The following is a 25,638-nucleotide window of genomic DNA, read 5'->3' as shown; positions in this document are numbered from 1 at the left end:
TCCCTTTTACTCACTAACCCGCTTCCCAGGTGGTGAGTTCTGGTGAGGGTGGGGTCTCCTGGAGAAGGCCTCGGTGTATATATAGGGGGTGTGAAGTATGGGAATCCTGCCTCTTCTGGGGGCTTGGGGTGGTGGCCAGAGTTGGTTATATCCTGTCCTCCTGCTCACAGGTGTGCAGCCAGGGGTAATTGCAAGCCCCATTCTGGGCCTCCATTTTTTCCGAGGCTGAGACTCGCTTCCCCGTTAACTGGCCCTGCCTGGCCCCCCAGCCTGGCCTCACCGCTGCTGTCGTCCGTGCTGCGCTCTATCACATGGTCCACCTGGCGTACCCACTCCCCGTTGCACTTGAAGAAGATCTGCGTGGCAGGCATGGCCTTGCACACCAGCAGCACCGGCTTGTTCTTGACGATGTATACATCCTCGGGCTCCACCAGGAAGTGAGGAAGCAGGTCTGGGTTGGCGCCGGGTACTGGGTTGGCCACCGTGGCACTCTGTTGGGCACCTGCAGCAGGGGCAAAGAGGGAAGGTGAGCCGGGGCCAGCCTTTCAGGGCCCTTGGGGGCTACGTGCCCATATAGGTGCTGAGGTTGGGCCATGGGAAGGCAGCGGGTGTGGCTGATGGGAGGAGAGTGAGGCCAGGCTGCCACTTCCAGCCCAGCAATCTAGGCTACCGAATGCTCCCCTGAGCCTCAGCGTCCCCTCTGTAAAATGGGGAATCCCACCCACTTCTGAAGACTATAGAGAGATGAAATGAGACAAGGGCAGAAGTCCCAGCCCTTAGGATGCCCTCCACACAGAGCAGCAGTTAGGGCTCATTATTACTCTGGTAGAAGTTCAGGGATCTGGTGAGGCAGCCCACCACCCTCGGAGGTCCAGAGAAAGCCAGAGGGACGGAGAGGACCCTGGCAGAGCAGGTGGGCAGCCCAGGGTGGGGGAGGGCAGGGTCCCTTCCTCTCTTGCCCCGGCTGCCTCCAGGGCCACTTCTGGGCTCATCTCCATTCTGGTAAGTAGGAGGCGCTCAGAAAATAGCATGTGAATGAAGGAGGGGAGGGGGCAGCTATGAGGGGAGACATGGCAGAGGGGGCTGGTGCTGGTGCTGGTGGCAGTGCGACAGGAGAGGCCCCAGGGTGGGGGGAGAGCCTGGACTGCTGGCTGGGCCCAGGCAGGGTGGGAGCCAGGAGAGTGTGTCTGGGAGCCTGAGGGACCTAGGCCATGTCCCACCCCTTCAAGGAGACCTGAATCTGGGCTTCCTTCTAATTTTAACTGAAAACCACAACCATCCCACAAGTCATTTGTTGCTAATTACACAGGTAATTGGCTCTGAGGCTTTGGTGGAGGTAACCTCCCCACCCCTCCCCCCGCCAGGCAGTCTGACGGTCTGTTGGGCCAGCAGGACCCTGGGAGGGTGGAGAAGGGTGAATTGGGAGGCAGTGGGAGGATGGAGTGGGGGTGCCCTCCGCCTCCAGCTAGGTGCCCGCCAAATAGGCCCTCAACGGCCTGGTTTCCCTCAGGGCTACTATGATTTCCCCCACAAGCCACCCTGACAACCAACAGTGGCCTCTGGCCATAAAGAGGGAAGAACATGGGCTTCAGAGACCAGCTCTGCTCCTTGCTAGAGGTGACCTTGGGTGAGATAGCCATTTTGTCATCTGTGACACTGAGGTCCTGTCTGCCCCTCGGGAGAGTCTGGAAGGGCCTCATGTGGTCTACCTCTTGGGTTCTCTACTGTCTAGTCTACCCTTTTGGAGAGCACTCCAAAACTCACAAAGGGCTTCTAACACAAGGAGGCCTGGCTCCTTGGGCCTTGATCCTTCTCTGCCCAGAGGGCATCCAGTGCCCTTTCTCTGCTGTTTAGCACAAGGTCCCTCTCTTTCCAAGGTGGGAGTCTGCCCTCCACCCCAAGATTGATTTTGGGGAGGGGATCCGCGCCTGGTCCTGTAGGTGTCCTGGGCCAGCTCAGGTGAGCTGGGAACGGGAATGCCCGTTGAGAGGCTGAAGCCTGGTGTGACTTCTTCAGGCATGCCAGCCCACTCTCAGCCTGTCTCCCTGCCTGCCAGATGGGTCACGCCATTCCTAGATTGTTGTGAGAATGAAATGAGAAAAGGCACTCATAGCAATGTCTTCGTGGTTGAAGGCTGATGAGGAAACTGAGGCACAGAGCCTCAGATGCCTTGCCCTCAGGATGGGGGCGGGGAGTCATGCCCTTGTGTGGGAGGGACACAGGGAGGTGGAGGGCATTGCTGGCTCAGCAAGACAGCATCTGCCGCAGGGCCATCATCTGCCACCTCCCCCTCAAGACCATGGCCTCTCCTCAGCTTATCTCTTCCTGTTGTGAACTCTTTTTGGAAGCCGCCCTTGCACTTCCCTGTACAAGCTCCAAGATGAAGGCCGACCTGCCTCGGAACGACACTTGCAGCGAGGAAAACAAAGCTCACCTTTCCCCATCCTGCCCCATCCTGCAACACCTCCTTGGGGCTCTGCCAGTGCCCTCTGGGGGTCTATTTGAGGTTGAGGAACGTGGAGGGGTGGAGGGGAGGAGCCATCTAGACATCTTACAGATGGGGAATCTGGGGTCCCAGGGGAAAGTCACTTACTTCAGACCCCCAGGCTCGGGCCCTGGATTCACAAAATGTCCGGTGGCCACCTCATGACTCTTCTGTTGTTACACTTGCTCTTCACTGTTACCCAGCCAAGGGCAGGACTGAGTCAGGCTCAGGCCTCCTAAGATTAGGACTCTGAAGGAGAGCATGGGCTCCTGAGTATGGGTCTGAATGGGGAGCTGGTAGGCCCAGTGATGTCTCTAGACACAGTATCTCCACAGACCCAGGGCTGCACAGAGGATGGCCAAGCTTGACCTCTGAGTGGGGCCCACAGGGGGCTGGTCCAGCAGGGAATGGGAGCCCCCAGTGGCAGGCTCAGGGCTTCCCTGTGCATCACCTCCCAGCAGCTCAAAGCAATGGTCTGCAATGGCCCGTGCCTGCCTACTGGCTCGGGGCTGGGTGGGCAGGGGTCCCGGCCAGGGATATGGGCAGTGAGTGGCCCTCAAGCCTCCCTATTGATCGCGGCACCAAGCACTGCTCACGTCAGCTGCCCGCTGAACCCAGCACAATCCCTCATGTCTGCATTTAACTGCTAATGAAAAATAAATGTACTGTGACCAATAAGGGACATAGCTCACTTCTCCAGGGCCTCCGTCACGCCACGCTGGTGCGGCCTCCCCTCCTCACCCTGAGGGGAGGCATTTACTAGGTGGACCCAGGGGGCACCCTCCAGGCTGCAGCTATGCCCTCTATCAAGGACACTCTTAAGGCCATAGGTAGGGGTAAATTCAGGCCCCATTGGACGTCCTCTTGGAGCTACTAGATGTTTCCTAGGTGGCCAGAGCTGGCCTCCCCTCCTCTGGCCCTGAAGCTCACCATGTGCCCTCCACCCTGTGGTCAGCACCTGTGATCTACCTGACCCCTCACTGTCCCAGTTAGGCCTCTTGCCTGAACTAAGGCAGCACATGAGCCTTGGGTCCCTCCCGCTGCATGTCACAGGCCACTAGAGTAAGCAACTTTCTCTTTCACCTGAATCCTGTACTTGTCTAAGAAAAATAACATCAAGCAGTGCATGCTCAGGCCCAAATGATCTATGACCTTTTCCACAGGGCACAAGCTCTCTAGTTTGCCCCAGTCCCCGCCACTCCCTATTGCTCTAGCCCAGGCCTGCCTCTTCTAGTTTCTATTGTGTGCCTGGCTCCCACAGCTGTTTCAGGATAAGCCAAATGCTTTTGGTTGACATCCCTGAGTCTTCTGGCACAGACAACTCACCAGCCTTTCTGTGCAGAGACACCTATTGTTCCCTCCTAGGCACCTCCCTCACCACCTCCAGGTCTCGGCCCACAGTCTTCTCTGTCTCAAACACCCCTCCTCCCTCCTTTGCCAGCACTTTCCTACCTTCTCCTCAGGGCCCAGCTCTATTGTCGCTTCCTCTGGAAAGAGGGGTTCCCACCTCACTCTCCCAGGAAACCACAATATCATTTTGCCCTCTCTGCATCTATGGCCTGTCCTCACTGGTGCTGTAACTCTTACCGCAAGAGAAACATGTGGGCGGCTAAGGCCTTTGTCTTCAGCCAGCCTATCCATCCCTGATCCCTGCCGCTCAGCTCAAGGCGCCTAGTGCAGGCATTAGCAACTAGGGACTCAGAGTGGGGTGCCTTTGGCTGCTTCCTTTGGGGCTGTTCAAGCAATAAGCATGGATGAATGGCTCTGCCAGGATGGACACACAGGGGCTGCAGGAGGGCTGGCAGGTGCACGTCCCACTGACTATATGGCCCTGGCATACCCTGAACCCAAGCCTTCAATTCTGCAGAGGCTCTGTTTACCGTGCCCCAGCCAAGGACCTCTTACTTGCAGAGGACATGACCCAGCTGCCCTACTGGAATCCAGTTAGAAAACCTCTTTCAGGGGTGCCTGGGTGGCTCAGTTAAGTGGCTGACTCTTGATTTTGGCCCATGTCATGATCTCATGATCTGTGAGACTGAGCCCCTCGTTGGGCTCAGTGTGGAGTGTGGAGCCTGTGTGGGTGTTTCTCTCTCCCTCTCTCTCTGCCCCTCCCCCACTCATTCTCTCTCCCTCCCTCCCTCTCTCTCTCTCTCTCTCTCTCTCTCAAAATAAATGAATAAACTTAAAAAAAAAAAAAAACCTTTCACTGGGAATGCAAGCTGGTGCAGCCACTCTGGAAAACAGTATGGAGGTTCCTCAAAAAACTAAAAATAGAACTACCCTATGACCCAGCCATTGAACTACTAGGTATTTATCCACGGGATACAGGTATGCTGTGTTGAAGGGACACACGCACCCCCATGTTTATAGCAGCACTATCAACAACAGCCAAAGTATGGAAAGAGCCCAAATGTCCCTTGATGGATGAATGGATAAAGATGTGGCATATATATACAGTGGAGTATTACTCAGCAATCAAAAAGAATGAAATCTTGCCATTTGCAACTACGTGGATGGAACTGGAGGGTATTATGCTAAGGGAAATTAGAGAAAGACAAAAATCATATGACTTCACTCATATGAGGACTTTTAAGAGACAAGACAGATGAACATAAGGGAAGGGAAACAAAAATAATACAAAAACAGGGAGGGGGACAAAACAGAAGAGACTCATCAATATGGAGACCAAACTGAGGGTTACTGGAGGGGTTGTGGGAGGGGGGATGGGCTAAATGGGTAAGGGGCATTAAGGAGTCTACTCCTGAAATCATTGTTTCACTATATGCTAATTAATTTGGATGTAAATTTTTAAAAATAAAAAATAAAAATAAAAAAATTACCATAAAAAAACCCTCTTCCACTTACTGGCAGATCCCCAATGGGCTCTGTGTGCAAGGGAATGATGAGATCTTCCTGCATGAACAGGTGGAGGGAGGCAGGAGTGGCAGTGGGGAGATGGATGAGGACGCGTCCAACAGAGTGGAGCATGGTAGACCTGCCTCACGAGGTGCATCTGGGAACTCCCACCCAGTCTTCAAGTTTCAGCAAATGTGCCATTTCCGCTGGGACACCTTTCTAGATCCATACTCTTTGTCACTTGCCCCAGTGCCCACCCTGTCCCCTGAGCCTCCCTCCAGGGTACATTCAGGATGGTTGGCACGCCATGTGTTTGCTTGGAGCAGGAGCCCAGCATACTGATGGAGTATTTGTTGAGTGACTGCATGACTACCCCTTCTTCCCCCTTGAATTTCAGAAGACCTGCCAAGGGTGGCCACTTCACTCTTGTCCTGCAGGGAGATCCAGATATTGTGCAGAGTGGCCCACAGGCAGAGGTGTGGGCAGGGAGAGGGCTCCTGCACGGCCACACGCCAACTTGCTGCTACTCAGAGTCTGAGCCCCCCTTTCTCACTTGCAGTCTGGGATGATAAGACCTGCCCGTGTAACTCTGAGGCCCAGGGTAGGTGTGAAAGTGCTTTCAAATGTTTTATTTTTAAAAGCACCATGAAAATATGAGGTGTGATTAATCAAGCTATTAATGAACTGGATTTTCTGAGCAAAGGCTCAGTCCCTGGGGAGGGAGGAGGAGGGGAGGGGGCAGGGTGTCACCTGGCCTCATTCAGCTGGGAGATGGGAGCAGTACGTCCCAAACGCAGCCTTGCCCCTGCTGCCACTTGCTCCTTTCATCCTCGCACGCTTTCCCTGACAGTCCTGGTGGTCAGACCCACAAGCCCCTGCTTTGTCTACTCTGAGAAATGTTCTGGATTTGATATGGGGTAGAGGAAGGAGCTGGGGCCTGGCAGCTTTCTCTTTCTCCAGGCTGAAAATTTCCTGGCAATTCACCCAGCACTGAGCCCCCTGACGCCTGGGCCCCGGGCGCTTCTGTTCTCAGAATGCCTTGTCTGGAGATTTGCATTTGGTAGGTCCCCCTGGGGCTTGGGTGTTCCCATTCTATAGGCCCAGGTGGAGAGAAGAGAGCACCACAGGCTAACGCACCACGCCCTTCACCTGGCACTGGAGGCCCTGTTGGCCCAGGGCCTGAGCTGCCCACTTGGCCTTGCCTCTAGGGCCTCCCTCCAAGTGTGCTCCGTGGGATGGCATCTTGACTGTTTGTAGTCCCTCAAGGGCTTGTGCACATTGTGTTCCAGGCTCTGCCTCCCTCCCCTTCTGGCTAAGAGTACCTGGTTTTCTGTAGAGGATGCTCCCCCCACCCGACTCAGGCCATGTGCTCATTCAGTCCAGGTAGGCTGAGCCCTTATCTGGCCCCAGAAATAGGCATACGATGCTGCCTGGTTCGCAGATGGGCAGATCACCCCACCTGAACAGATGGGACTCTGGGATTTGGATTGGACTGCTAGAAAGAGAACCTCTCTTTCTTCTGGGCCAGTCCTGAAGGCTTTGTAGGTCTATATGCCCGGGTGACTTCTACTCGTCCTTCAAGGCCTGTTCAAGTAACCTCCTCCCTTGGGAAGCTTTCTCTGACACTCACACAGAGTGGGCCACACTTCCCCTGACCTCCCACAGCTCAGCTGAACTTGCCCACCATCTTAAACCTCATATTGTCACTATTTGTGAGTCTGTCTCTCTAATGTCAGCACCTTCAGGGCGGGGACTGAATGGTGACATCCTTTGCACATCCCCTGAGCCGGCCAGGATCTGACACATAGCAAGTGCCCAGCAGGTGTTTGTTGAATGTGTGGTGAACATCATTCCCTTGAATGGGACCAGAGCCCAAAAAGGAGGGCTGAAAGTGGAGGACACACACTCAAATCTGATGGGAAGCCAGCTCTGCTTGCCCTCCAGTCAATCAATCAATCAATCAATCAATCAATCAAAGAAATGAATGGAAAGGGAACTTGATTTCAGAAGCATGAGTGCTGGACCCCAGGGAGGCAGAGAACATGGGCAGCACCCAGGGAAGGCAGGGAGCCAGGGGCCAGGGCCACAGCGGTGGGGCACTGAGGGGTGCACACGTGCAGGGGAATGGGGATTTTTGTTCTCCTGCCCATTTGTACCTTCGCAGCCTGAGATTGCTTCGTGAGTTATTATTTTTTAAACATCGGCAATTCTATCATGAGGGAGCTTCACCAGGAGGCTCTGATAAGCAGGGACAAACTGCACTTGCTGTCAGAGATGCAGAGACAGCTGCAGGAGGTAGGGGGAATGGAGGAATGGTGGGCCAGAGGCCCCAAGATGACAGATCTGGGAGCCACACAAAGAGCCCTGTGGTTCCAGGCAGCAACTTGGACACACGGACCTGCCTGGAGGTGACAATGGGGACCACAGGGCAAAAGCAAGCTGAGGTATGTGCCCCAGAATTCTTCCAAATCCAACATGTAAAAAACCTCTGTGCTGCCTGTCAGCTGCTTTGGGGGCTCATTTGACTGCTGCAGACCTCCCTGCTGCTGTTTCTTAAGCCTCAGTTTCCTCATTTGGGCCACTTCATGCTGACCCTGCACCAGGTTGAGATGGGTTAGTACCACCCTGCCTGGGGTCTTGAGGTGCCCACCCATGCCCCTCTTTTTTCCCTTTTCTGCCCCTTGGCCCATCCCTCAATCATCTGTCCCCCTGGCTGCTGCTTCTCGCACCCAATAGCAAGGACTTCCTGGAGGGCAGAGACACGTCTGGGGCCAGGCTCTTTTGCCCCAGTGCGTGCGTGGTCAGTGAACGGGGGAGGACACAGCTGCAGTCTCTCCTGTCTAGGAGTGTGCACGAGGTGGAAGTAGCAGGGTGGGGGGCTGTTACCCCAACCCACACTCACACGCTTGCGCGGCACTCCAGTTTCCATGGCAATGAATGCGTGAAGGTGCCACAGAAGCAGCAGCCACCTCCCCAAGATTGGAGGAAAGTCACCCTCTTCCCCAACGGGCTCCAGGGGCCTGGTCACAAGGACAGACACCGGCGCCACAAGGAGGACATGCAGACGGGCTGAACTGCAAAGAACAAAGCAGAGGAGTGGGGGACGGTGCCACTTCACCAGTTCAGAGGACACTCATGCCTAGTGTGGCCGGGCCACGCTGTCCACGGCTGCTGCACACCGGGCTTGTCATCTGGTGGCTGTACTCAGGTGCTTGCTGCTGGCCCCTCATCTTACAGACAGGGAATGCGAGCTCAGGACTTCCGTAAAGTCATCCAGCGACAAAGGGCTGTGTGGGTTCTCGACAACTCCCAGCCCAGGCCAGGCACAGGGCAGGGGCTCTGGGCATTTACTGGACCAGGGTCTGGCCCTGTCCACCTCACATCCTTTACTCACTCTGTGACCATGCTGACCCTCTCTGTTTCTCAAACCCTCCAAGCTTATCTCACCACAGGGCCTTTGCACTTGCTCTTTCTTCCACCTGCAACACACTGCCCTTGCTCTTCTACAGCTGCCCCCTTGAATCCCTCAGGTCTCAGCTCCAGTGTTACCTCCTTCAAGTTACTGTTTCTGAAGCAGCCCCTCCGAGCCTCCTATCTCTTTCCCAGTCTACTTCCCTCACAGCGCTCACTGTTATCTGAAGTCATCCTGTTTGTAAACTTGCCTGCTGGTTATTGTTCATGTCCCCTTCCCTGAAATGTTTCATGAGAGCAGGGACCACACTTGTCAGGTTCTCTGCTATAGTACCAGAACCCAGCCCAGGGCCCAATACATAGTAGGTGCTTGATAAACATGTGCTGAATTCAGGAACAAACAAACTCAGGTCTTCCAACTCTATCCAGTGCTCACACTTAGTGTCACACTGCTGCCATCACTAAGGTCCCCCAGACACACCCAGAAAGGGGACTTAGAAACTACTGGAATGCCAAGGGAGAGAGTGCTGTGATGGGGGGGACAGGCTCCCAGGGGCCTCTTCCTAGTGCCCCTTCCTGCCACAGGGCCTTGCTTTGGGCCAGAGAAATAGTTAATAAAGCTGAGGCCTAAATAAGCATTTGATTAACAAACGATAAAATAGCTATTGTGTCCCTGAATTAAGCTGTAATTGTGGCTGATAATTGGCTGGTTAGAATTTAATAAGCTGCAATTAAATAGAATGGAATACAGGGTAATTATGTGGTCGCACAGCCCAGAGAGAACTAGGGAAGGAAGGCTTTCTCTTACTATGGAATCTTCTGGTGGTGGAGTGTGTGTTGCTGTGGGAGTGCTTCTGGTTGGGGTGGTGCGTGTGTATGTGTGTGGTTTTGTGTGTGTGTGTGTGTGTGTGTGTGTGTGTGTGTGTCTGTGGCAGGCCTCCTCCACCTTTCACTTGGCAGGGGTGGGTGGTGGGCGCAGGCCCAGCCTCCTCACCACTGCTCAGCGGGAGGTCAGCATACAAGCTCTGAGCCCTACCAGGGCCTACGGCGGCCCTAGCTGGTAGAGACATAACGGGATCCCTGGCATAACGGGATCTCTGGGAGGGAGACCAGGAGGGGTCTGGGCAGGCAGGCAGGATGGGGGTTTACCTGTTTTCCCAATGAGGAAACTGGGGCTCAGAGAGGGGAAGGACTGGCTCAAGGTCACTCAGCTATCAGTGGCCAGGCTGGGTGAGATTCTCACATTGCCCATGGATCCAGGATAACTCTGGCCAGCAGGCTGAAGGATGCCCCCTCCCCCTTTCCCCTCCCTCCCCGGCCCCAGCTAGCTCCTGAGTCATCATTCTCCATTTCCATCCATGCCCTTTTCCAGGTAACCATCCAGGCTCAGTTAAGAATTGTGCAATTATTCCACACTGAAAACAAGGAGCCCCACCCACTCCCATTCCCCTCTCCCTTGGTCTTCCTGCCACCAGCCAGCCCACCTGCCAGAGGCTCTGGTGGCTGCAGAACTCCCCAGTGGCTCAGCCCCGCATGCCCAGTCCCACCCCCAGCCCAGGTGAGGCCCCCAGCAAGTCTGAGGAAATGATGAATGGCATCAGCGATGCGCCGTTTATGACCCCATCAGCATTTTTACAATGTTGCTGGCAATTAATTTAATTAAAGACCCTGTCCCAGATATGGTGGCATTTCATATCTCACTGGTTTAATGCCAGCCTGGCCAGAGTGGGGGCCAGGGGTGGTGCAGGAGCAGCAATTAGCTCCTTAGCCTGGCTCTGCATAGTGTGCACCGGACAGGGCAGGGCAATTTCAGCCCCTGGACAGAGCTCAGAGACCACAGGATGGCCGCACAGAGAAGTGCCCTTGGCCAGTGGGAGATACTACCCACAACCACAGCCAACAAATGCCCACCCACACACATGTGCACGTGCGCGTACACACTCACTCACACATGCACATACACAGTCTTAGCACAGCTTGGATTTTCTTATCTAACCCTCATGATAATTCTAGGAGGCAAAGAACTATTAACTATTTTTATTTATTTATTTACTTATTTTTAAGTAGGCTTCACACCCAGCATGGAGCCCAACACAGGGCTTGAACTCACAACTCTGAGATCAAGACTTGAGCTGAGATCAAGAGTTGGATCCTCAACCAACTGAGCCACCCAGGCGCCCTGGCAAAGAACTATTTTAAATCTCCAACTTCTAGGCAATGAAACCAAGGCAAAGAGAGGTGAAGTCAGTAGTGAGTGATGGGTTCCTACCCAGGCCAGATGGCTGTAGCACCCTAAGCTCTTAATCAGGACACGTGCATTCACCAAATATCTGCCGGGCGCAATGCACCAGGCACCGTGTTAGGCACAGGCCACACAGTAGTGCCCAAGACAGACTCGAGTCCTTGTCCCAAGGAGTGGCCAGTGGCCACAGCCCCACCTAGGAAGTCCTAGGCACACAGTGTTCCAGAGTCATATTGGCCGTGCCTCGTGCTCTGGCATTCATGGGTACACACACACTGAGCCTTGTACACACACACGTATAACAGCACTGCCTATCGTCCTTCGGGCTAAATCTGGCTGTGGTGGCCAATGCCGTCACCAGGATGAAAACCCTGTGGCCACAGGTCGTCAGCCATCCTGTGACCCCATTCTTAGCAGCTGAGTCCATCTGGACTTCTCTTCATAAGGGACCCACAGGAAAATCCAGTCCAGATCCAGCTGCTCCCAGCAGCAGTGGTATCTGAGCCCCCAACCCAGCTCCTCCTCTGCTCCCCATCCATGTGGCTTGCCCACCTGTGCTCTGCCCTCTCTTGGGGCTTCTGCTCCCATGGCTTCCCACCAGCCTCCTGACCATGGCTCCCCAACTAGGCTCCCTAGCCCCACTCACTGCTGACAGCTTTCCCTGCGTCTGGATGTCCCCCAGAACCTCACACCAGGCATGTCCCAAGTCAGGCTCAGGGGCTCCTCCAAACCTTCTGCCCTTAAGCATTGCTCTTAGTCAGCAGGGCTACACCCCCAAGGAACCTCGGTAGGAGTCTTAGAGCCACCAGGCCCTCTTGCTCCCTGACCTCTTCTAGCCCCCTGAGTGCCACCCCAGGCTTTCTTCCACCCACTCCTTCCTCTCTCCATTTATGGCTACCCAACTCCTCAGGCCCCCACCCCCTGAGGGTGCCCCAAACTTGCCTTCCCATGACCACCTCCTGGCTTCAGTGCCATCCTCAACTACACCACACAGTGCTATTTCTAGAAAGAAAATCTGATCCCACACTTCAACCCCCTGAAATAGTTCCCACTGACCACAGGGTAAAGGTCATAACACCACCCCACCCAATGCAGCAGCCTCATCCTGGGCACCAACCCACACCCTGCAGCCAGCTCAGTGAGTCCACAATCCCCTCTCACTGCACACTTGGACCCTTGCCCTCACTCTGACATCCCCCTGCACCCGCAGGGCACCCCACTCACTCGCAATGCTCACCAGCCCTGTCAATTCATAATTCGAAGGTGTCACCTTCTCTTGACACCCCCCACCCCCCAGCTCCTCTCTGCGGTGGAGATGCATGGCTTGCTCCTCTGGCTTCCTGGCTGGGAGAGCATTATCGACTGACACAGGCTGCTTGTGCAGCGGCTGCTCTTCCATCGGACCGTGCACCCTTAAGTGCGCGCACAGATGTGAGCCACCTCTTCTCAGCAGTGTCCACCTCAGGGACTGGCAAGCTGGGGGTCAGTAACTGGGTTGAGGTGAAGCATCCCCCTTACTGACTTCAAGCTCTGGGCTGGGAACCATGTCATTTACATCCCTGCCAGTGACCGGCCCAATGCACATACTTGCTGAGAGCAGGGCACAGAGACCTCAGTTGGGCATCAAAAGACTGGGTCTCCAGTCCTCAACAAAGCTATGAAGTCCTGGGCAGGTCACTGCCCCTCTGAGCCTTGGAAGGGTCATGGGTGGCAAACTCAGGTGTCTTCAGGGGCCGGGTGGGAGCCAGAAGTGAACAGTAAAGACGCCCGTCCAAGGGGTCAGTGCAACCCAGCCAGCTGCTACTACACTTTCTTTGAAGAGAAGCTGGAAATCCATTTTTCTGTGAAATTTCCTGTTTTAAAATGTTGACAACTAATTTAAACATTTAAACACCTTGTGGGCCAAGCAAGTTGGCCGGCCAAAGATAGACTGGATGATGTCCAAGGTCTCCTCCAACTTTACAGATCTAAGAACCGGGGTCACAGCAGGGTGAGCCCCCCCCACCCCCAGTCACTGCTCTGCCCCTCTGGTATCCTGCTCCTCCCTGACTCTTCCCACCTTTGCCGGCACCCCACCATCCTGCCTCCTCCCTAGGATCTCTCCTCATCATGGCCTCCTGAAGGAAGTCCCCCCAAGTTCTGGGCAGCAAGAGTCATCTGTCTAGCACCCCAGGTGGCTGGGATTTAATTGTGGGCACAAGCATCCTCCCTTGCTTGAGGTCTGCAGGCACTGCCCCTTTCCTAGAGGCCGAGGGTTGCAGAAAGGGCGGAGAGATGCTCTCTGCTTGGGAAAGCAGAGGGGGTCAGGAGGGGCCAACAGCAGGTTAGGGGCTGCCCTGCCTTGCTTGCCTTGGGTCTGGTCCTCAGATCCTGACCCCTGGAGAGCCAGAGAAGGCTGCTGAAGACAGAGACACAGGTAGAACTGGGGCAGGCATCCACAGAGGAAACCCCCTGCGACGACCCCCCCCCCCCAATTCTGGGTGGGTAGGAGCCCAGCCTGGCTGTGAACTTCCAGCTGGGAAGAGGGTGTCTGGCTGCGCCCATCATACCCCTGACGAGACAGTAATGAGCCCTCACCCCATTTTAATTACCCGCTGTCCAAATAATTACCAGCTTGTTTATTTTACTTAATGGCAGCCGTACTTTTTTCTCCTAACATTGATTTCATGTTTTCCTGGTTTGTTCATTATCTTTCCTGCCCCTTTAATGGGCTATGAGGTCTTTCGGGGGAGGAGGGGGCGAGGACTAGAGGAAGATAGGGGAGAGGGTATGAGTGAACATGGAGGAAGGAGAGACTGGTGGCCTGGGCCTTGCTGTGCAGCCTGAGGCAAGCCACTGCCCTCTCTGGGCCTCACGTCCCCAAACCCCAGATCCCTGCACACTCTCTCATTCTCGATGCAATCAGGGTGGAGCATTTAAAAATGAAAGATAGGAAGGGAAGGACAGCAGGAGAGAGAGAAGCTGGCCTACTCTTTCCCCTAAAGGGATGGGAAGACTCAGACAAGTGTGAGGGTAGGAGGGATATGGGGGAGGATTGGGAGTGGGTGGAGCTACACTAATACCAGAATGAGGTGGGAAGGGCGTGCTCCTGGAAACCAGCCTGGAGGAGGCTGCAGGTCAGTGGGGGTGTGTGGAGGGACTCGTGGGCAGCCTCCTCCTCATCGAGTCCTCCAGGTCTCGTTGGGAAGGGAGAGAAAGCCTCCACCCTCATGAAGCCCAGCCCCTCCCTGGGCCTGACCTTGGTCCTTGGCCTCCACCTCACCTGTCTGCCATAGCCATGGAAACATGGGTGATGCTATGATGTCATCATTTCTATGGTTGCGGGTGGGGGGCAATAAGGAGAGATAGGGGCAAAGGGGGAGGGGAGGGCAGGGGCCTCTGTGGGTGAAGATTTAGAGCCTCTTGAAGGGGTCATTAGCTCTTAATAAATCACTAATAATTGCATGAATATTTAAATATTAATAAAAAAAAATACAGTGGGCCCAGCGAGTCTCCCTGTGTGGGTATTTATTGCTCTCAGGCTGGAATATATAAAAGTTGGTATCGGTCTGATTGAACTGCTGTTATCGCCACAGCTAAATGGGTAATTGGGAGTGAGAGACGCTATCTGCAGATATAAATTACATACAGTAAACCGAGGGCATTAACTGAGGGTTTATTATCAATTATCTCTGCGCTTGTTCCCCTTAAAACGAACTTTAAGTATATTAATGAGAAATTTACAGGTCTTAATGAATTGAGGGAAGCTAAAGGCTGCTGAGGGTCTCCCACCTCAGCTCCTGTTCCCTGGTGGGGGCCCGCACCCAAGGGGGGCCCTGGAAGAAGACTCATGGGTCAGCATGCTGGTCCACACACAACAGCTCTCCTGCTTGGACCGGCTGGGACAGCAAGCAGGTCAGTCCCTGGGGTGCACGGTGCCCCTCTCCCAAACCCCATCCCAGAGAAAGGTGGGGTGTGAATGGGGAGGTTTCATCCAGCAAAGACCCAACCAGGGCTTGGTCCTCTGTTGTGTGCACACGCTTAGAGCCCAACTTCAGCTTGATGTACACAAGGCAGACCTTCATCTGCCCCTGAACCTGTATGCGGGTGCTGCCATTTGAGCTGCATGAATGGAGCATGAGGGGATGGGGGGCCGGGAGGGGACACGGGGCTGGGTGTGGGTGGGGTGCAGGTGGGAGTGGGGTGCGCACTTGTGTAGCGTTTGCATCCACCCTGCTTCCCCTCCAGGCCCTGCTGAGATGTGCTCACAGCCCACAGGCCTGCTGGCTTCAAGGTCAGCATGACCTCCTTCTGGGCCAATTCACCAGCCAGCAGTCTTGGCTCCCTCTGGGGCCTCCACACCAGGAATGTGCTGCCCTCCCGGGCATCCTCAGGCCCTGCCTGGTCCTGGGTAATGGCCTGAATTTACCATGGAGGGAAAAACCCAGGCCCCTCTCTCAGGAGCTCACTCACTTATGGGAGACGGGCATTGGCTAGGTGTCAGAGCAGTAAGTCCATGATTATAACCCATAGTCAGAATTCTGTCAGAGAAGCACTGGTGGTCTGAGAACACCTTGATCTGAGGTATCCAGGAAGGCTTCCTGGAGGCAGGGTTACTGAGCTATGTAAAATGCCTCAAAGGCCCAAGGGTCTCCAAGGATGCTCAACTCTCCTCCCTTAAGGACAAGAAAAATTCTTGTTTAACTCTTTTCCCCTCTCCAGCCTAGGTCTCTTCTCTCTCTTGCCCTCAGGGCCTAGTTCTGTCCTCCATGCTGTTCCTGACTCAGCCACAACAGTCTGGCTTCCTCCTCCACCTCTCCACTGAAACCCTTTCTCCATTTGCCAATGACTCCTCTATCTGATTCAGGAGCTCTTCCTGGCCTCTGCCTTCTGAAGATCTTCTCTTCTGAAGATCTTCCCTTTCTCCTGGACCTCTGATCAGCTTTCTCCTTGCTCTTGGAGAATGGCAGCCTTCAATAAGGACCTCAGGGCAGAAGACTCCAAAATCCCCACTGCAGGACCTTCGGGCCTGTCTCTGCAGGATGTTTCCTCTTGGCCATCCAGTGTGGCCACTCCAAATGGTCAGCTCCCCATGCAAACAGCACTGTCTGGAAAGCTGCTGGCTCTGCCTCTCCTGTTCCTTTTTCTCCTGTCCCTTCAGATGTCATGGGCCACTGTCCTCCCTAATCACCATCTAACACCCGGCTGCTTACCTGTTCTCCCAGCACTCTGAGATCAGTCCTGCTTTGGGGCCATTGTACCTGCTGTTCCCTCTGCCCGGGATGCTGTTCTTACTTGATGCTGTAGCTCACCCTCATTGTCCAGATCTCGGCTCAGGTCACTTCCTCAGAGAGGCTTTCCCTGAGCACCCCATCTCAGATAGTGCCCCTGGCACTCTTGGATAGGTTCCCTGTTGGACGTGTGTGTTGTCCATCTGCCTGGAACTAGAAGTGCAGCTCAAGAAATGGACAGCTTGGCTGTCTCATTCACCTGGAACAGGGCCTTGAACATTAGAGGCCCTCACTACCTCTTTCTGAGCGAAGGGATGAGTAAGTTTCTACAGGACCTGCTCGGTGCTGGGCACTGAGCCCTCCGCTGCAGAGAGGGCTTCTGGGGTGTTCACCATCGGGCAGGGGAGGAATGCAGTGGGGCAGTGGGTGTGCCCTGCTGCAGGGACGGGGACGGGGCGGAGGGGAGGTGGGTGGGATGCACTTGCCTTGGGGGAAAGGTAGGGGCCTGGAGGGGGCAGCAGAGAGGGGTATTCTAGTCCGAGGGAATAGCAGAAGTAAAGAATCTGAGTCAGGACATATCTGGTGGCAGCGCGGTTGGACACTGAGCATGGGACACTGAGCATGGGAAAGCGGGGCCGGTGGGATCAGAATGCTGTAGAGACAGCTCTGCTGTGTGAGGAGGAAGAGAGTGGAGGCTGTCACCACTGCAGAGGGAGCCTGACCTGGAACAGGCCGGTGGAGACGGGGAATGAGGAATGAGGAACGGATGTGAAAAGCATCTGGGGGGCAGGGTAAGGAGATGACCGTCCTGACCGGGAGGGAGGCAGCAGGGAGCAGAAGATGACTCTGTCATTTCCTGCCTGGTTGAGTGGATAGATGGCCAGGCAGCCAGGCATAAATAACTGGAAAAGCCCACTGCTCGCACTTGGGGGAGGGCAAGATCAGTGCCCTCTGGCAAGCTGAGAGAGCCATCGACCCACCCTGTGGCAGACCTGTGTGTGTGTGTGTGTGTGTGTGTGTGTGTGTGTGTGTGTGTAGCAGCTGTCAAGCTCTGGGTAGGGGAGGGTTGTGGAGTACGGCAGGTTGGGGAGATGCGGGGCAGGAAGGCACTGAGCCTCAGTCCTGCCGGGGTTCTCTATCTTTAACTGGAACAATAAGAGGCCAGGCTGGCTTTCAGAAGCTGCAAAATGCTGGTCCACAGGCCTCTAGATGTGTCTCATTGGTTTAAACCAACATTTAAAAACTAGGAGGTTTCATGCAAACACTGTGAAGAAGGGAGCTGGGGCCACACCAGGCCCACACCCCCTGAGCCATGATTGGCTACACTCTTCAGGCATGACACAGTTCACCCATGTCCTCTCTGGCTCCTTCTCTCACTGGCCTGCTAGAACCAGTGGGCACCCACGTTTGGCTCAATCTGGCCTCTGCTCCCACCTCTGTGGGTGGAAATAACCCCCTGCTGGACAGGAACAAGAAAAGCCCATGAGAACAGAGTGAGGCTGGGCAGTGGTGCAGACACGGGCCCACATGCCCCCTGGGATTCCAGGGGACAGGGACCCCATGTTTGCCCCACCCCCCACCCAGAGAACCCTGGCACCCCATAGGATCCCAGTCCATCTCAAGGACATGACAAAGCCCGGGATGTCTGATATATCTGTTGAGACACTTTCATCAGCGTGGACCTGAGGTTAGTTATGGCTTTTATTTAAAAAGTGCCTTTTACTCCCCCAAACACAGCCCCATTTGCTTAACTCTCTCTATCCCTTGTTTCCACGCCTTGCTTCCAGGCCCCTCTCCCTCCCTGTTGCCTCCTGCCTCTGTAAATAATCCTCTGTGTCTATAATTAGCCCCAAGAAGAATAATTCATAACAAACTTTATTTCTCATGGCATCTTTCTTGCTAACGTGTCGCTGAGCGCCTCACAGGATCAGCAGGAGGGAAACCAGACTCAGGAAACAGCTGAGCGCCTCCCCATGTGCTCCTCTCCCTGTCTGTCTGCAACCACAGAGCGGGTGGGGTGGGCTGAGACTCCCCATTGTGTCCTCCCCAGCCTGCCTGAGCAGGAGGGTGGGCCCTGATGCACAGCCAGGGTGGGTCTGGGATGTGAACCACCAACCCAGAGACTCTTCCAAGGCTAATCATGATCTGAATGGTACTACTACTAATAATGGCAGCTAACACTTACATAGTGTTTACTACACCCCAGGTTCTGCTTTTTAAAAATTGAGGTTGTCTTTGGGGCGCCTGGGCGGCTCAGTCGGTTAGGCATCCGACTTCAGCTCAGGTCATGATCTCGCAGTCTGTGAGTTCGAGCCCCGCGTTGGGCTCTGTGCTGACAACTCGGGAGCCTGGAGCCTGCTTCAGATCCTGTGTCTCCCTCTCTCTCTGCCCCTCCCCTGCTCACACTCTGTGTCTCTCTCTGTCTCTCAATAATAAATGGTAAAAAAATATTTAAAACATCAAGGTTGTCTTTTTTGATGTATAAAATGCACCCCCCACCGCCTTTAAATTTATAGTCTGATGAGGTTTAACAAATGTATCTATCCACCACCACAATCAAGACAGAGAATAGTTTTGTTTAGCCCCTTTACTATCAATCCCTTCTCCCAACCCCAGCAACCACTGATCTGCTTTCTGTCACTAGAGTTTTGCCTCCTCTAGAATGTCACAGAAATGCAATTGGACAGTATGCAGCCTTTTGTGCCTGGCTTCTTTCACTTAGCACAATGCTTTTGAGGTTCATCGATGTTGCTGCTTGAATCAGTAGTTGGTTCCTTTTTATTGCTGAGCAGTATTCCATTATATGAATGTACCACAGCTTGTTTATCCATTCACCAGTGCTATTTCTAGATTTTGGTGATTACATAGCTGCTGTGAACATTCACATATAGGCCTTTGGTGGACAGGTCTTCATTTCTCTTGGGAGTGGGACTGCAAGGACATATGGTAAGCATGTATTTAACTGGACTAGAAATTCTTTGTTTTATGTACCATATACATTCATATATAACATATCACTGAATTCTCTCAACGACTTCATAAGTTAGGTACCATCATTATTCCCATTTTATAGGTGACAAGCGGAGGCTCAGAATGGTGAAGTAACTTTACCAAGATCACACTGCTAGAAGCGGCAGAGCCAGCAGTCTGGCTCTGGGGTGTGTGTCCAAAGGCCCCCCGATATACTGCTTCCCACAGCATTCCGGCGTTGATCCCTGGGTGAGGCTTGGCATAGGGGCTAAACTCTGATCTGAGAGCTGAAGGGCTGAGTCTGAGTCCCAGCTTCATCTATGGCTAGCAGTATGACCTACACAAGTCCCTTAGACTCTGGCACATCCCTGTCTGCAAATGGTACCCACAACTGCCTGTATCACTGAGCAGCTCTGTGGCTGGAAGAAAATAAATTGGAGCAGATGTTTGGCACCCCCTCCAACTTTAGCTTTGTGACCACTATCATGCTGTCTGACTTCCTGACCTTACAAGTTTAGTGGAAAAGGAAAGAAGACTCCCACTACCTGCCATGGCGTTCAATGCACAACCAAATCACACTGCACACATTCAATGCCTGGTTATTCACCCGCCTCTGCTATAGAATAAATACGTGTGTCCCCCTCTCAAATCCATATGTTGAAATCCTAGCCCCCAATGGTATTAGAAGGTCTCATGAATGGCATTAGTGCCCTCATAAACCAGACCCTACAGGGCTCCCTACCCCTTCTGCTGCCATGTGAGGACACAGGGAGAGGACAGCCATCTCTGAACCAGGAAGCAGGCTCTCACCAAATACTGAATCTGCCAGTGCCTTCAACTTGGACTTCTCAGCCTCCAGAACTGAGAAATACATTTCTGTTTATAAGCCACCCAGTCTGTGGTATTTTTTGTTATAGCAGCCCAAATGGACTGAGACACCTTCTTTCTGGTGGAGGAGTTTTCCAGTGAGGAAATCCATGCCCAAATACCCAGAAGGAGGGAATCAGAGAGCAGCAACCTTCCCACCTTGGCCACTCAAGGACTGGGGACACCCAGTCCCCAGGAGGGCGAGAGTGGAGGAAGCAGGAAGCTGTCACCACCCTGCCCCCACCTGCTTTTTTGCAAGAAGGCTGTCGATGTGGGGTTGTCTGGGTAGGTCTCCTTGTCATCTGGTCCCATTTGTCTCAGTGCAGAATGAGATTTCTCCGAAGCTGGCTTAGACATAATATATCCCCTTGTTTAGTGGTTCAGAAGAGGGTCGTCAGGGAGGTCTGGGGCCAGTTGGAGAGAAAACTCCCTTTTGGCCTACCCACCAGCTCCCTCACAGAGAATCCCTACTTGTCCCTCACATGAGCTCCTGGCCACCCTGAGGTCTGCTCCAGATCAGAGGCTCCTGGATGAGGTGAGGTCTTCCATTAAACAGAAAGAGATGAAGAGATGAAGAGATGTGGTCAGCCCCTTGCTGAACCCAACTTGTTATTAAAACAAGAGCTTGAAGGGCAAAGTGCCGATGTGAGTATTGCCTCATTGAGGGAAGCTGTAAGGCTTGGTGGTGGAAATGAATCATGGCTCTGGTCCCTCCCCAGGCTCAATGCCCAATCCCTGTCACTGCACTACCTCATATCTGCCTCCTCCCAGCATGGCTGCATCCCTTCCCCCTCCCTCTGACACACAGTTCCAGTCTTCTCTCCCTTATACCAGCAGGTTCCTCCCAGGTCCTTCCTCTCCACCAACTCCCCCACCCTTGGCCAGTGGCAGACAGGCAGAAAGGTTAACACTTTGAGGAGAAAGAGGAGGTAGTGAAACCAAGGTAGGAAAAAGAACCCAGGGTGCTGCCTGGATCCTAGCATCTGCTCTCCTGGGACGCCTACTGACCCTCCCCCAAGTGCCTCCACTTTTGGGTTAGGCCACCTTCTCCATGCACATGTGTTTTCCTGTCACATTTCGACTGGCACTGCCAGGATAGTTTCAGGGGCAAAGACTCTACCCACAGACTGAGCCAGTCCAAGCTTTCACGAGGGGTGATGGCAAGGGACAGCCCAGGCCATGTGGACATAGCCATCAGGGACAGGCCTGGGCCTGCCCAGCCAGCCAGTCCTCCTGGCCTGTCTGTGGCTCAGCGATGCTATTATCCCATCCCACTGAGCCAATGTGACAGTGGCCATCCATCACCCAGTTCCATCCAGCACACATGCCCTGGGATGCATGTCCACTCTACTCACTGCCTGCGGATCAAGGAATGGTGGGGAGACAGAAGGGAGAAGTAAGCTGGAAGTGCAGTGAGGGATCAGAGGAGGCAGACATGACTCCCTGAAGGGTGTTTTGGGAGTGGTGTTAGGAAGGCAGTAGCATTTGAGAAAAGCCTTGAAGGTGGCACAGGGTATCAGTAAGTGGGACAACAGGGGAGCAGCAGGTGTAAAATCAGAGAAGCAGAAAAGAGCATGCTCAATGACTGGACACCTGCTGACTCCTCCCCAGTCTCCATCCTCCCCTGCCCCCAAACCATTTCTTAGGGAGTCCCCTGCTGTTCTGTATTCAGCTGTGTGGTTTAGGTGGAAATGACTCCCCCATCGGCTCCAGGAGTGGGTCCTGAGTGGCTTAAACCAATTGTATTTCTTTGTATTTCCTGTTCTGGCTTTGGCAATTGGTTTGGGAAAGGTATGGGAGCTAATGAATGAATGATGTGGGGGTTGGGCTGCTGCAGTCATTTTATTACCAAGACAAGGATGGTATGGAGTTGTTGGGGGCTGCCCTGAGGAAGCCAAGGATGTAGCCAACATCACAGAAGACAGAGCAGAAAAACGGAGAGAGTAGTGGCAGATTGACATGGTTTGAGCCAGTGGATCAAGCCTTGCCCAAAGTCAGCCATAACTTTGGGCTTTTCAGTTACAAGAGTCAATAACATCCATTTACTGCTTAAGTCTGTTTGAGTTCAGTTTTCTGTCATATGGTAACCAAAAGATGTTTAACTGAGAATCCAGTTTGGCTGGAATGTAGGAAACATGAGAAGAGAGGCATGAAGACTGGCAAGATGGAGCAGCAACACTTTACCAGGGGCTTGAATGACAGGTTGGGGAACCGCTATTTATTTCCACAGACACTGGAGGACCATGGAAGGTTTCTCAGCAGAGGCGTGACTGGATCACACTGGCTTCCAAGAATCCTAAAATACCATCTGAATTGGGCCTCACCAATCCCTACTCCCTACCTCTTCAGCTCCCTCCCACAAGTTAAGCAGCAGAACCAGCTTTGTAAGAAGCCATAATCTGTTCACCTTCCACGAGCATGCAGGACCATCTTGCCTGGAGCAGACTCTAGGAACATCAGTGGAAGCCTATGGGGCAGAAGTCCACACCTGGAAGGATGGAGGTTCCACAGGGCAAGTATCTGCTTCCTTCAGTGATGTGCTCCCAGCATCTAAAACAGAGGCTGGCACGTAGTAGGTAGGTGCTCAGTCAATCTTGGTGAATGGATAAATGAATTCTCTGTAGCTGGTGGGGACCTCCCCACAGGAGCTAGCAGACGTAGGCAGCAGAGCAGCCCGAAGAGGGGGCAAAGGCACCTCATGGAGCTGCCCGTGGTGCTGAAAACGTTTGCCGCGTCTGGGACTGCTATCCGTGGTGCTAAAACAGAGCCTACACAGCCCTTACGTGGTGAACTGGAAAGGGCTCAAAGCACCTAAGAATCACAGTGGGGAAGCAGACTCCATAACCTTGCTTCCCCTTGCTAATCCCAGTCCCCGAAGACTTTCTGCATGAGGCAGATAACCTGGCACAGACCCAAGCAGGCCTGTTTTCTGATGGTAACCTTGTCCCCAGCATAGGTATCAGTCCATCCTCAGGTGCCCAAGCTCTCCATGGTTGTGGGTTCCCAAAGGGCTTCAGCCAGCCTCTGCTGGGGACCCTGGAAGAAGCATCCAGGCAGAGATAGGCCCTGGGCAGGCAGCCAGAGAGAGAGACTGCATGCCAACAGCATTAACTGGAGGGCCTGGCAGGAGATTCCAGTCCTCATTGGCTCATGGGCACTGCCAAGCAAGGTGCCTGTGCTAGAAGACAGTATATAGAGGGAGGGTGTGGCTGTTCTATGAGGATAGATGAGATGGCAGGGGCAAGATGGTCAAGATTTTGGCCTTCACAGATCAACACTGTGAAGGCAGAAATTGGAGAGTGGGGATGGGGAACAGGAATGAAGGTGAAGGACTGGGGAGGAAGTAAAGTTTCAGAACACAGGTGACTAGTGAGTGAGGAGCCATTCTCACCAGTTAGGGACAAAGCAGTCCTAAATACAGACTCTCTCACACACATACAGATACAGGGCTACCGGGTTGTTAGGTCTGGCCCAGGCATTTGGCTCTGAAGGGACTTCCTCTCTGACATCATGTTCACAGGGTTGAGGCCTCCCAACATCCTAATTTTGCCTAAGAACCACTCTGACTCTTCCATCCATGAACTTACCTAAACCTTTCTGGAAGCAATTTATATTTCCAGCCTGTATCACCTCCAGGGAAATGATTTTCAATGTTTATTCCCTGCTGAGTGCAGCAGGATTTCCTGTTATTGGTTTTAAACTTACCTCTCTTGAGCTTTGGTGGGGTCCAGGAGTGGAGATGGGTTTGTTCTGCCAGTCTGGGATTTAGTGAAGGAGCCCATGTCCCTTCTCTATGCCCTTTCTGATGTTACAGATTTTTACCATATTCCTGCTTAGCTCCTCTCTGTATACTGAAGTTGTCCCAGGCGGGCCAGTCTGATTTTATATGACAGTTCCCTTCTCATCACAACTCTCTTGATAACAACCACTCATGGTTGTACTGAACTTTATAGCTACCTATACATTGTCACTTGTGTGCTGTCTCAGTGTCTTTCACACTCCCTGTGAAGCAGACCCCAGAGATCATTACCTCCACTTCACAGATGTAGAAACTGAGGGTAAAGGATAGGAAATGAATTACTCAGATCATGTAAGTCTGGAGTAAAACCCAGGTTCCCCCCACTCTTGGGTGGATGGCTCTCCAAAGAAGGCATGACCACAAGCACACCAGAATGTTGGATGCAGGTAACCCTCACTCATGTGTCAGGAGAAGGGAACATTTATGGCTTCTTTCAAACTTCCTTCCCAACCATGTTCAGCCTTCTATTGCTCTTCTGGGTCCCTCCTTAGGTAAGAAGCTTCAAGTAAATTCCCTCAGACACCATCCGCATTATTTTCCCCAAACTAAAACTTGCTGGCCATTCTCTGCCCAGCCCACTGCCTTTCAAGATAAGATTTTCCTAAAGCTTATCCCTCACCAGCTTGGCATTTTACTACCACCCAGGAGAGTTTAGATTTAACTGCAAACTTGGTGATTTCACTGTACACATTCTCTTCCAGATCTTTTATTTAAATGTTAAAAAAAAAAAAAAAAGATTAGCTCCAATTCTTGGCTGAGCTCTCATCTTATACTTCTCTATCCAGAACACTGTTTATTAATTCAGACCTTTTGTTTCCTTTCTTTGTCAGCTCCTTATCAATGATAAAACAGTTGCCTCAAATTCCAGATGAATCCATTTTTAAGATACATTTACACATGAGACCCACACCCCAGAAAACTTAGGGTACACAGAGTCAGAGGACACACACACACACACACACACACACACACACTTTATCAAAGCATCCATTTATATTGATGCTGGTGCCTCTACACCCATGCTAAGGCACACAAGTGTTTATTCACACACTCACACTTCCTTCCACACTCACTCATACACCTGCATGTTGAGGAGGGACTTGGCATTGCCCTTTGAGGAGCCCAGTGATTTCATATGTTTGACAGGAGGGAAGGAGATAGAGCCAGGCAGGAAAATGCCAGCACATGAGAGAAATGGATCAGAGGCTCTGGAGCATCTGGAACTGTTGGGAGGGGATCAGGGAATTTCCTGAAATTTGGACTAGGGTGGTTAGAGAATCCTGGATGAGGACCTCTCTCAGCCATGGGCAGGGGGCCCAGATAGCTGTGTTGCCACACAGTGGACTGGGCAGGCAGCCTCTGTTCATACTTAGAAGAGAGGCAGGTCTGGCAGGTGACCATGGACCCCCAGGGGTGGGCATCCCTGCTTTCCAAGCATGCAGTGAGGTCACCTTCACCGATGGGCACATATTTTTTTCTCAGTCACACCAATACCAATGTCCACCTCCAGGTGTACAAAGCCAGCCCCTGGCCAGAGGTCTCATTTCCAGCCTCATGAGATGTGTGAGAACACTTGTCACCCTACCAAGACACCCTGAAGCCACCTCTCTCCCTGACCATGCTCCTTGCAGAGTGCAGAGGTTGTCCACAGTGCCAGGTAGGGGCCTGGAACTTCCAAACACTTTCATGAGAAGTAGCTGCCACTTAAACCCCAAAGGGGTGATGACTCCCAGCCTAGAGAATCATATGAGCACCAACCATGGCCCAGAGCACACTTATCACCTTCCCGCATCCTATT

At 53.2% G+C, this 25,638-nt stretch overlaps 1 protein-coding gene across 3 annotated transcripts in view; it reads right to left on the bottom strand.

Moving 5' to 3' along the window:
- UNC5A (unc-5 netrin receptor A) overlaps nt 1-25,638 on the bottom strand; it is a 62,119-nt gene that overhangs the window by 15,297 nt on the left and 21,184 nt on the right. For all 3 annotated transcript variants that reach the window (XM_086676370.1, XM_086676387.1, XM_086676413.1), the window contains exon 2: nt 281-502. In XM_086676370.1, the coding sequence (XP_086532496.1) occupies nt 281-502 (222 nt within the window). The remainder of the gene's footprint in view (nt 1-280; nt 503-25,638) is intronic.

This window comes from Puma concolor, chromosome A1 (assembly GCF_028749965.1).
Source record: "Puma concolor isolate L17-30 chromosome A1, mPumCon1.1.hap2, whole genome shotgun sequence".
NCBI lineage: Eukaryota > Metazoa > Chordata > Mammalia > Carnivora > Felidae > Puma > Puma concolor.
This window is presented reverse-complemented; position numbering and strand designations above follow the sequence as displayed.